General features: G+C 40.1%; 1 protein-coding gene across 1 annotated transcript in view; it reads left to right on the forward strand.

The window, feature by feature from the left end:
* Positions 1-7,135: 7,135 nt before the first annotated feature.
* The window catches only part of negr1 (neuronal growth regulator 1), a 118,599-nt gene continuing 112,492 nt past the window's right edge, over positions 7,136-13,242 (forward strand). Inside the window, exon 1 of the mRNA XM_026346497.1 lies at positions 7,136-7,305. Within this exon, the coding sequence (XP_026202282.1) occupies positions 7,136-7,305 (170 nt within the window). The remainder of the gene's footprint in view (positions 7,306-13,242) is intronic.

Genomic DNA, 13,242 nt, shown 5'->3' on the forward strand with positions numbered 1-13,242 from the left:
AGTTGACCCAAGTGCTTTATACATTTAATTACAAAATTAAGTTGTAGCTCATCGTAGAAACACTGTGGTGACACCATCTGTCAGCTATTGTATAGTATCTTCTGCTTTAAAGTGACTACAGAAAGATTGATACTACAATCAAAGAATATATACGTGCACAAAGGAAAAGCACATGGCTGGTACCTGAATGTACATTCAAAAAGAGAACAGCAGCCACTGAGAGTACTTTCTGGTGGCAGATATAACTCCCTGCTGTATTAGTGCCTTTTCTGTTCGGTTGTTCTGCTCAAAGCAGACAAATGACCAAGATATTTGTTTTTTTCACAAGGAAATTAATCAGACCACGTTTTCGACAATGCAGTCCCTTAGGAGTCACTTTAAGTAATTTATGATTTGAATTGAACTTGTATCAGCAACTAAGGATTTGTGACAACACACAGGTCTCTGCAGGAGCTAACTGTGCCCCCTAAATAACAGGTATACAGTATAAATCACATTTCCTTTATAAGGAAGGAGTAAGGTAGCTAACTGAGGCAGACCTCCAAGAAGCCTGTCAAGTAAAGAGGAGTTACACGTCTCTTCAAAAGTATTGGAACAGCAATGCCAGTTTCTTTATTTTTGCTGTGGTCTGAAAACATTTGGGTTTGACTTGAAAAGATAAATATGAGATAAAAAATCATTTCAGCTTTTAATTCGAGGTGTTTACATCTGGATCCGCTAAAGAACTTTATGATTTGAATCAAACTTCACATCAAAAACTTTTACATTATCCTTTTTTAATGCAAGCAAAAGTATTGGAACATGTGACTGACAGGTGTGTTTTGTTGCCCAGGTGTAATATTCAGATTAGGATTTTGCCTGTTCAGACTGCACTTATAGTTTAGAGATGTAACCAACACAAAAACCAGAGAGCGTGTGAGAAACAAGCATTTGTGAAGCTGAGAGAAGATAGAAAATCAATCAGAGCTATTGTTGCACAGACATTGGCCATAGCCAGAACAACCATTGGGAAGGTCCTGAAGAAGAAAGAACCCACTGGTGTACTGGGTAACAGATGTCGAATGAGTAGACTAAGGAAAACAAGAGCAGTTGACGACAGAAACACTGTGAGAGGTGTAAAGAAAGACCCTAAAACAACTGTTAGTGACACCAGCAGCAATCTCCAGAGGGCAGGAGTGAAGGTATCAGAAGAATAGCGATGCCAGGCTGGAATTCATCAGAAATGAGACAACCAATATCTGGGACAATGTTTTATAGACTGATAAGACAAAGATCGACCTTTACTAAAGTGTTAAAAAGCCTAAAGTTTGGAAAAAGACAGAATCTGCTCATGACACCGAACATACAATCTCATCTATAAAATGAGCTTGTTTGTATCAGTGGAGGTGATGTCAAGGCTTGGTTGTGGTTACACAGTCACCTCTAAAAAGTCATTGGCCAGTCAGATAATACTAAAAATTAAGAAAAGTACACGTTTAGTTTCACAATCTGAATATTCAACGTAGATAATATTGCACCTGACTGTATTACGACATATACTTTAAAGTGCTTCTTTGAAGATATAGTGGTTCAAAGTGTTTAATCTTGCCAAAGACACTCAACATTTACCCGATGTAACAAAAACTTTTTGGTAGATGCAGAGAAGGGCTTTGCTATGCTAGCTCAACAATCAAAGAAAACAAACAGGAGCTGCTGCGTTGCCTGTGGCTGGTGTTTGAGCAGAACATAAAACAGAAAACCCAGGGAGCAGAAAGGCAGCGTTACACTTTCTTTCCCACACAGTGAGGCTCTTAGATCATTTACACTGCTATACAAACACAGAACTTTGTTCATTAGAATACATGGATTCAGTTAGACAGAATAAATAGAACTGGGAAAAAATGTGCATCTATAGGAGAGTAAAGAGAGAGATAATATTTTTCACAAAAAAAAAAAAATATTTAGAAGGGCTCCTCCCATCAGAGATGATATCGAACACATATGTCCAGTGTGTATCTGTATTAATCAATATGTCTTGTAATAACAATGGATTACTATACCTTTATAGTATCCATCAGTTCTATGGAGGCTTTCAGTGGGCTCCGGATCACTGTTTTGGTTTTGCACTCGTATGCACACTGAGTGAATCAGCACTGTTTCCAACAGCAGCAGCAGCAGCTCCCTGCTTCCAGAAAAAACAAAAAAAACAAAGAACACATCACTGAAGGACAGAGGGGACAAAGTTAGAGACTTGGCTCTGAACATAAGGGAGCACTTAGCTGCAAAAACACCTTCCTCAGTAGTTGTTAGACACCACAAACAGAACTGAAATGAGAGTAAACATTAGACTTTATACACATCGGACAAAAACAGGACTCCAAATCAATGCTACTGTAATTGTGCTCTGTTTGCTGACTTTGTAAAACATACATGAGTTTGTTTGATCAGCTTGTTCCCTTAATCAAAAAAATACATTATTGCAGTTTTACGCAAAGGTCTTGACTAACCCAACAGGAAGCGATGACTTTAGATTCAGTCTGTGGTTTCATTCTATAGCTTTAGTGTAAAACAGGCCCTATATATGTAATTTTTTATGATCCTGTTTGGTCTTTGACTTTTGTTTTATATCACGAAGACATTACTTCACATTAGTGGTATTTCAGGTGTAAGAACACGTTGATGTGCTGAGTTCTGATAAAAAAACAAAACAAAAAACAAAACATATGACCGCTCATGATCAGTAAATTAGCAGTTTAGAGTTAGAAGGTTTCATCTGTGGCTTTATCCACTGTTGCTTCCCAGAGTCTCATTATTATGTAGCCTAAAGCGTACTCAGTACACCATGGACCACTCTGCATCCTGCCGACTGGGCACTCAACTGTTCATGACAGCTGCTCCACATTTAAGTGATGAGAATTAACAAGAAACTCCACTACTGTACGTCCTATAAAGATGTCAGAAGTGTCTCGGCGCTGCCCGCTCTCCACATATTTTGCGACAAGGTGAACTCTTCGCTCCTTCCCTGTTTTTTAATTTTGCTGCCTTTGCTGCACACCCTGGAGAAAGTTCGCTGTAAACTCTCAAAGATCACTTTCTAGTTATATGTAAAGTCTCAGAAGAGCTTTTTGAACTATCCACCGTGTGCAGTATGAAATGCGGTAGGTGCTGTCTGAAAGTACAAATCAGTTATGACTCATGAGTGGTGTAGGTTTTGTCCCACATGGGCAGTGCTGGGAAAGCAAAGAAAGCAAAAGCTCAAAATAAATCACTGCTCGAGGGCTACATATATCAAACTCCATAGTTCATTCAAAATGTGTTTTGTCCAGTATATCTCTGTTATAAATGTGCATTTGGACTTTGACAAGGTAGGGTACAGTTTGAGAAATGTAATACATTACTCTTTACTCAGACATGCAGCGGTTGTTGAACTATAGCATAATGGAATTTCTTATGTGAAGAACTCAGGGCGAGAGCAAGGGCATTAAGGTTTTGTTGTTTTGTATTTCCTTCAAAGTGAGGTTAGTCTTCTTTGAAAGCTGAATGTCATAGCTTTGCTGGTGTACCTGACACTGCAGGTGGACACAGTCTTTCTACTATTTACTGTGATTCTCTGCTTTTTTCTTTTTTTTTGAGGGGTTGTTAACAGCTTTCAGAAAGTTCAGATTTTTTACTGTCAATGGATAACACTTTGTGTTACAGGTGAATCTTTATACTTAATTCTCCTTTATTGAAATGTCAGCAAAATATAATTAATTTCTGTTTTGTGGGTTATAATGTCTACCAGATCTAATTTTCTCTTTAATTGAATTTGACCCCACTGCCTTTATTTTCAGAGGCATCAGAGCACAGGGACTCACTGCCCTATGACTTCATGACCAGCAGTGGCTGCTGATAAGAAGTTGTGGTGGAGTTTCAAAGCTCTGTGGTTCATGTTGATATTAATCATTTGATACCGTAGTTTTGGTTGAAGTGTAGAAGTTGTCCACAAAATGTGAATGAATTATTCATATAGCTAGTGAATTTACTGAGACTGCATGCAGTAAATTAATGTATTACATCCCCTTCTTCAAAAACCCCACAAGCCAGCAAAGCCAATTCACTATGTAAAAATAAACGATCCAATTTAAATTTTAAGACTAGCAGGGCTGATCTACATCAAGCTTTATAATCTTTTTATTATTTAAAATACACTCTCTGTAGAGTAAACTTGGGATTATAGATCCTTTAAATGTGGAATTAATTATCCTTACATATTTCCTCATAGATCTTTGTAACACCAGGCTGCAGACGTGCATTTAATAGAACAGCACAGCATTCATTTTCCGATGTTTGTCGTGATCGATTGGCGCACTTCTCCGCTGGATGTCATCCATTATCATAATAGCCAAGCAAATCACTATTACAGAAAAATGACCAAGCATTTAGCTACTTCAGCAAACAATAGCTTTCAATATGCTGCATCACTCATGTCAAATTAGGCCCATGAACTGAGGTTGTGCGTAAAGCCAAATACACCTGAACAAAACAGTTAGACAACATGCTACGAGACGGAAACGAATGTGATAAAGCTTTGGGTGCTTTCTGAGGCTTTTTGGTTCAAGCACATAATTCACTGAGTAAAGTCTAAATAAGGCAGCATATGATTAAGTAGATTATACCACATTAATAGCATACAATTATGACAAATAAGTGCAGTTTTATTCATGCAGATAGCCCCATATGCATAAAAGCAGACACACAAACAAGTCCATTCTTGTTGGGTTTATTCTTTACCATTAGAGATGCTGATAGCACTGTGAAATAGCATGTATTTATGGGCAATTGTTGTGTTTCACTTTATTCACTTGCTATTAAAGCCAATTGCATTCATTGATTTCACTAGCTTAAAGAAAGATCCCTGGTTATGAAATATCAGAGCTATCCATTCCTCAGAGCAGGCCAGACGTTATGATAGTCCAGTGGCTGATCTCTTCCATCTTGTTCATAATTCCTGAGGTTATTATGAGTTGAATATTAGAGGCTGCCACTCTTCTTCCCCTTCTGCACAGTGCACTAACACTAAATAGAGTCAGTGTAATTATAACTTTCATGCTTTCATGCTTGGGGAGGCACATTTTCTGAGGTAATTTGATGGGCTCAGGAAATAAAAAAGAAAAGAGCGAAAATCAACGTTGTGACTGACACAATAAGGATGGAAAATGCCACACTGTCTCTGCCCAAAACACCTCTGTCACAAAACGAGTATTTGTATTGATGGTATTATCACAGCTATTAACAGTAGAGGGAGCTTCAGTTATGCAAATTAGAATTGTGTTTGTGACAAGATGAACTTTTCACTCTGCCTCTTTTAATGCTGCTTGTCATGGTACACTGGTTGTTGACTCATTTCCAACACTGTGAAATGTCCCTCGTAACCTCTGGAAACCAGTTTCCTGGCTCTCTGTCACAGCAAGGTCCGCAAATAGAAATGTGTCCCAACTCCTACTCTCGCACGCTGCTGAGATAAACAATTTATCTCCTCAGATAAATAACAACAAAAGATGAAGAGGAGAGCCTAGAATGAATTTACGGAGGATCAAGGCTCCTTTTTTGATTCTAAACCAAAGACAAGGAAATAGTCTAAAGCTTATTTCAGTGTAAGAATTGAAGCAAATCTTTCAAGAGTCACTCACCCTATTTAATTTCAATGGCGCTGCTCCAGACAGTGCATCCTGATAACATCACAGACTGCAATCTTGGCTCTGTGGTCTGTGAGATAAGATTTTAAGATAAGATATCACAAAACTATATTGATCCCTTTGGCAAAATTAATAAAAAAAAAAAAGCTCAAGAATTCCACCATAAAAAGTGTTATGTGGGATTCAGAACAAACGAATGGGATATAAACTCCGAATGGAAAACAAAATCAGCAATAAATCTACAAATACCAAGCAGAAAAAAACAATTGCACAGAGGAAAAATAACAGCAGTACGCTTTAACAGCTGTTTGTTTTACCTGAATACTGGTTACTGAGTGAAAAGTCCCCAAAGTTGCAATCTCATTATTATTATTATTTTTTTTTTTGCATGATTTATGTAACACCGACACAAACTAGCTGCCACACTATGAAAACTAAACTGTGACATTTTGCTAATATCATGTTCATAACAAGTCATGCGTCATCTGCAGTCACGCCAATGTGTCACCTCAAAGAAATGTATGTCATTTCCATGGTTACAGCTTTACGGTCTGTTAAGTATTATGTAGGCTAAGTCAAAAGGATTAGAGCAGCATAATGCAGAGGGTTACTGCTCTAAAGTAAACTTTGCAAAAAAAAAAAAAAAACCCTGAGTGTGTGTGTGTGTGTGTGTAAGAGTGAGAGAGAAAGCTCCCACATGCTTCTTGCAGTTTGCCTACCTTAATGAAATATCACTTTAATAACCTCCACGTCTCCCCAAAGGGACTTCTAATGATATATTGTTTTTTTTTTGTGTGTGTGTGTGTGTGTGTGTATACAGTCACATATCTTTGCATGCATTAACCACTACGAAAACAATGATCATTTGCATATGGGTGGACCGTGATTTCTTGAATGAGTATGAAATCTTCCCCAGAGTTTCTCCTACGGGATTCACCTGCGTCACCATCACTGAGCTCTATTTCCACTAAATGCTCAGTTTGTTCATTTCCTTCTGGGGGATTAAATAGGGGGTGGCTCTCCAGTTGAGATCTTTAATTGCTCCTGGATTGTGTCAATACCTACCGGTTTTACTGCTCCATCACAAGCCACTGGGATACGGGTTGCCCGGGAAACGGCCGCATGGCAACAGGATCAGAGCCTGGGGGTTGTCTGCTTCTAGGTCTGCTCCCATTTTACATCGCATTTCCTCACTAGATGGTGTGCAAGCCACTGGAGAGTGCGCTCCCCTGCACAGTAGTGGGCTCTGCATCCAGCTTAAAAACAAAACCTGGGACACTGGACGGCGGACCGGTTCTTCGCGGGGCTCCGAGGAGGAAAAGTGTGGACATAAATCGCCGTTCGCGTTTAGTTTTTGTGGGTTTTTTTTTTTTTTTGTATATGTGTGTGTGTGTTTTTTTTTTAAGCTAGCCGCTCGGTTTCTTTTTTTTTTTTTTTTTTTTTACACTTGGGCAAAGCGACAACAACACGCAGCTGTGATGGACATAATGATTGCGGTGCAGGATGCTTGCGTGTCTGGTCAGTGGCTTACTGCGATCATCCTCAGCCTGTGCTGCTTTCTGCCGTCCTGTTTGCCCGCCGGACAAACTGTGGACTATTCCTCGGTTGAAAGCGTGGTCAGCAGACAGGGCGACACGGCCATCCTGAGGTAAAACAAGCTAACACACAACTTCACTTTCTCCCGCTCCACACTTCGCCTCGGCGCCGGAGTTTCTCCCCAAGCTAAGCACTCGCTCGCTCTTTAGCCCCGGTTGTGTTGGTTTAAAGATGCCTGTGAAGTACTTTTAAACAAGGGGCTGTGCGGTAAACACACAATAGGTCGTTGTTCCCTCCATCCACTGTGTGTGTGTGTGTGTGTGTGTGGAGAGGGGGGGCGAACAGTGCATCGGCCGCTTCGCACAGGACGCCGCCACGAGTGCAGCTCGGCTGGTAAAGTTTTTAAAGCCACTTTTAACGTGTTTTACACCACTTGACACAAACTGTGTGTCTTTTTGTATCGGGGCTGGTGACGGGGGGTGCGTTTGATTTACCAGCTGTTCGCAAACGGGCTCCGGAGTTAGCCCTCCGCATCGCGTCGTGCGAGCGACGTCGCGCCACTGTGTTCGTTTGTTCTACGCAGTTGCAAACATGGTGCGACGCGAAGAGCTGCAGAAGCGAACTGGGAGTCCGAAGACCGGGTTTTTCTTTTTTTTTTTTTTTTAGTGATGTCGCAGTTTCAAAACGAGGCTGAGGGAGCGTCTGTGTGTGTCTGTGTTGATCACAAATCTAGTGTTGTGGCAGCGACGCGCCTCCATCCTCCCTCCATCCTCCCTCCATCACCTGCACATGCGGTGCCAGAGGCGCAGGGTGAGCTGCCCATCAAGGAGTCGCTTAACTGGCGTGAGGTGTGGTTCTTGAACCGTGCACTAAGTGAGTTTGTAGCAGCAGCCAACAGGAATCATATAAGCATTCAATCCAAAACACCATGAATAATGATCCCACACATGTTTATTGATAATAAGAGTGTAAAACAACAGATGATCTGAAGCATAGGTTTCAAATAAACACTTTCTGCAGCTCTGTGCAGCTTTTCTTAATTTCATTTTTTTAATAACATTAAAAACTCTTTGGCATACACAAAACGCGGGCATAAAAAAGGATGCACATTCTTCTGCAGCTCTCTGATAGCATCTTGTTCCACCAATATCAAATATCCGTTTTGATGGCTCTGAGGAAAGGCTGAGGGGGCAGGCCTGGCCCATTTCAATATGAATTCTGTGGATGTTGACTCTGAGAGATGCTGGGTGTGGACGTGAATACAGAGCAGCTATCTGTCTAAAGTTTCCTACACGGCTTCGCTCTCGGTCGTTGCTGCCTGCTACCTGATTGTTGAAGAGCTGGATAATTTCAGTGGCGCTGGATCAACATCTTTGTCGGGTCCGTGTGAAGATAAGCGTCTTGTTATGAGGAGGGGTTAAAATGCGTTGGTGCTCATCACAGAATTATCTTGGCAACAGCTGTGGGGGTACTCACTATTTTTACCATGTTCCCTCCAAACCCAAGGGGCATCCTGTCAAAGAGACTTACAACTCTGACTGTATCTTTAGAGAGGGCGTCTAATTCCCTGGTGTCAGTCTGGGTTGGCTGTGATCAGTGGCACAAGCTCTGCCTGAATCCGGATGGTTTATTGGAGCAAAGATTATCTCTGCGCTATGAATCAGCTCAATAAACAAGTTACCTCCCACCCCCTGAATGAAGCAACACTTTCCGCAAGCAGGTCATTGCCTTACTAAATGTCATCTAGAAATCTAGGAAATTGATAGGGAAAACATTTGCAAAATGCTTTCAGTGCAGGGTTCTTGTAGTTAATTAAAAGGTTATTCAACACTCGCTGTAACCATTCATTGGCTTTTTTGCAGTCATGTGAATGCTGGCAACGCGAAGTTATCACTGCTGTGCTTGCACCTGTTGACCTAATAGAAATGGTAAACCTCCTAAACAACTCTTCTTGCCTCTCTGGATGCATGTAATTGCAAAACGCTGTTCCTGCCAGAGCCATGATAAAGGCAGCGTTTTGGCACAGTCGCTTTCTCAAATCACAAGGAACCATGGCTCTGTTGTTTTCCTCTTTTCATTTCTTTTTTTTTTTCATTGGTCTTGAGAGCTAGGCATCAAAGCATGAGCCGTTTCTTTTAGAAACTACAGTAAATGCAGAAAGCAGCGCCTGTTTGTTGCGTTTCTCTTTTGTCAAGACCCCTAAATATTAGAGGGCAATTTTGCTGTGCCCCAAAGCTGATTGCTGACTAAAAAATGTGAGCCCTCTCAAATACTGACAAACCCAGAAGCATGCAATTAGTCACTGCCTTTGGATTATGGAGTAGCTCCCAAGAGGTGTGTCCACTGTTGTGTGCTCATGCCCCACCTCTTCGATTCTTAGTACTACATTAGTGCTGCCCCAATTAATGTTGGGCAGTGAGTCCACATCAATTAAATGGTTTGAGCTTCTTGAAGATGACGAATGGTCCACATGTGTATCATCACCCTTTTAATTTTGTTTTGATTACTTAAAAGCTCAGCCATTTTCAGCCTCTAACAGCAGCCCTTGTATTTCAAATGAGCTGTGCTGCTGCTTCAAAGCGCTTCACACGAGTGCGTTCAAGTTATGCACATATGCTGCATTCTTTTTCCATACTGCAAACCTATGCGCTTCCATAAGGATCTCGCTGTTTATAGGAGCTACACATCCCCTTTCTTCCCCAATTTTTTACAGGTTACGTGTCAGTTGGATTCAGCTGAATAAATTCTGACTCCTTCCAGTAAATGACTCATCTGGCTATGAATTTGGAGGGGTAGCCAGATGAAAAGAGTTTCCCCTGCTGTCTGGAAACACACAGTATCAGTGGCAGCCTCTTCCACATGGATAAGCAGTCGTAATCAACAGCAAAGAGCCAGTATCTATGCATTTAGTCTTAAAGAGATTGAAGTCTTAAGCATAGGGTACTACCATACAGGTACAATGTGTATTATTATTATTATTCTAAAAATATATCTGTACTTCGTGCTGTATAGCTGACAGCTATATTTCTATTTCCACCATTGTATATGTATGATGTGGTGAGAACTACACAAAAACGAACAATGACTGTGCTTTAACAGCCAGCTTTTACATTTAACATAGGCAGGAAATAGGACAAGGCAAATAAAAAGGGAGAGGCTGGACATACCAAGAATAAGACAATGACCCTAGCTTAGTTTTGTTATTTAGTTTGACAGTTGGCCCTCAGCTACAAAATAAGGCCTGCACCACAGACATTAGTCTCTGTAATGGTGCAAAATTGACCTGTCACTAGTTTGAACGTCTGGTATTGGTGTAAATCTAAAATCATTGCCTCATGTCAACAGACCAGTTGATGAAAATCTTTTCTGGCTGTACATGATTGTACTGGAGCTGTGTTTCCCAGCCTTATCCCGGACAAAAAATTGTGCCATGTATCATTTTCCTCAACCGCATCATTATTATGGCTGTGAAAGGTCTTGACATTTACTATAAGCACTTATGCCAGAGACAACATCTAGTTTAAATGGTTTGGTTTCCCCACCCCAGTGCAGATGCTATTAAGACAGAACAGAGGAATATTAAGTGGCTCTTCAAACTCCACAGGACACAATTTAAAAGAGGAATTGTTGACTATCGTCTTAACACCGACCATAACAGTGGCTGAGAAACAGCCCCTGCACTTTCTGCATTTCAGCACTTTTTTAATTAGGCTACAGTCAGTTCTGTTAAAAAACTATAAGCAAAGTTACTTCATCTCCAACAGCTTGGCTTGAGATGTAGCAGATATAGTGGGCTGTGAACACATCAGTTAGCTGCCAGATATCTGCGGTTTCATGCACTCATTTGGGGAAAAACCTGGTTTACCTCTTATGACACATCTGGGGGCACACCTGAGTCTGTCACTGTTAATTAAACACCGAAATCCTCCTGCCTGTTTTTTTCCCACAACACATTTAATGCGATCAGTGTCGCTGTCAGCACAATGTTGCTCCTCTTCACAGTCCTTATGTTCATTATGATCTCCGCATCTCAAGGATCAGATGTTAGGCACATCACTTGACCTCATTTTTGGGCTGGCGGGTAACACTCGTGATGGAAAACACAATGGCCGTTGAGGTGGTTTTACCCAGATGGAGATATGGCGAGATTCAGAATCATTCTGGCTTCATGTCTAAAAATCTGACCTTTTTTTTTTTTTAACAGTAGGAAGCAGGCACATTGCTCTCCCGCGTTGCCCAAGGGAAGTTGGCTATACTAAAGTATTCATCAGATTCATTACTCTGTCGTCCATTTGCATTAGATGTGCTTTAGTATAGAAATCAGCCAACAAGACATTCTAGAACAGTGGCTGTGAAGACTTTCATAGCAGCTTCTCCCTTTAAGACCTCCACTTAGCCATCTCTACAGTAGCCAATTAAAACTCAGAGCCTGTCTTGACTTGTTTTAATTAGTCATTCAGCTCATTGCTGAAAGAAGCTAATTTCTTTCAGATGAAAATGTGCAAAGTCGCAAAGCTGGCCATGAGGATAAGTATTATAAGAAACAACCCTGTGGTGCATTTTAATAGCAAAGCTACTTGTAATAAATTCTTCTGAAAGTGATGCTTATTCAACACCTGTGATGAGAATATGTCTCATATCTTTTAGTCATTCTTGTCAAGTGATACATATCAAAAAAATGAAGAAGATCTTTACTCATGAAACAAATCAAATGCTGTTGATGCTTATTTATCCAGATGTATATGGTCAAATGCACTCTTTTTTTTTTCTTGTTTTAAACAGATGTAGTGTTTCCCATGGGAATGTTTTCAGTAGTGGTACTGTTGTGTGCAGTGACTTAGCAGTGCTGCAAAAACAACTTTAGCATTATGAAAAAGTAGACAGGGATATTCATATACGTCTTTTCATGTGTGTGTTAATTTACTGGGAGTGTTTGACGCTTGAAGGGCTCTGGAGGCCCAGATAGCTATAGTAATGAATGTTTGACAGGAGTTTGACTCAGGGCTGCAGCCCAATACAAAACACACATGAACACAACTTAGTTCCTAGCAGGTTTATCTCAATACCCAAATTTTAAACTATACAGGCCAGTGCAGTAATGTTACAAATGTAGTACTTTCACAAACTACTACTAATGCAGTTACCTTATACAGTTAATAGCATAAGAAAATAAATGGACATACTGTAGTTATTCGTGTTTGTCCCTGTGTTAAAATATCAGTTCATTTCTAGCAGTTTCCAAACTGGAATTAAGCTTATCTGACTCAAAAAAAGCCTAAAGTCTTTAATTCAGGGATGTAATGTGCTTAACAGGTAATTGCTTTTAGACTTTTTACACAATACACAGTATGAAACCAGCTTTAGTGCATTCATGTTATTTCAGAGTTCGATAAGTGGCTTGGTGTAAAACTTTGCAGTACATACTATACATTTTGTTCTGAATTTTGATAAACCATGTGCGTCGCATTTGTCCATTTAGCAGTGGTGATGTGTCTGTGTTTACTGCATACTGTACAAGGAAACGCTGTGGTACAAAACCCAAACCCACTCTAGTGTCTTAATGTAAAGCAACCAGTTTGCTTTTTTCTTGCTGCCAGAGTCTTTTAGTTACATGCCATGATTTATAGCTTCATGTAGCTATGAATTGAGGCCAACGTACATAAAAAATGCACACAGTAAACCATTTCTAAATAGATTATATTTATGGACATCATTTGTCACGCAATTCAATCCATTGTACTTTCTAGAAATTAAGCATTTCTATTTCTAATATATTTCAATTAGCACTAGAGTGATTGAGTGCCCTGGTGAATTAAAGCCTAAATGGAAATGCATTTTCAAGGTAAATCCTCTGAGAAAAATAGATGCTATGCTAGGTTTTAAAGCATCTTTCTAATATTCTTATAATCACTACAATTATAAGGGATACAGAAAATGATTTGGGGCAGCAAATGGAGCTTTTACCCATTCCCAGCTGTGAGAATCCACATAATTGCAATAACTCTAACAGAAAATCTCAGAGGAGTGTTTTGTGTTGTGAGAAAGCTAT

The sequence above is a fragment of the Anabas testudineus genome, chromosome 4, assembly GCF_900324465.2.
Source record: "Anabas testudineus chromosome 4, fAnaTes1.2, whole genome shotgun sequence".
Taxonomy (NCBI): domain Eukaryota; kingdom Metazoa; phylum Chordata; class Actinopteri; order Anabantiformes; family Anabantidae; genus Anabas; species Anabas testudineus.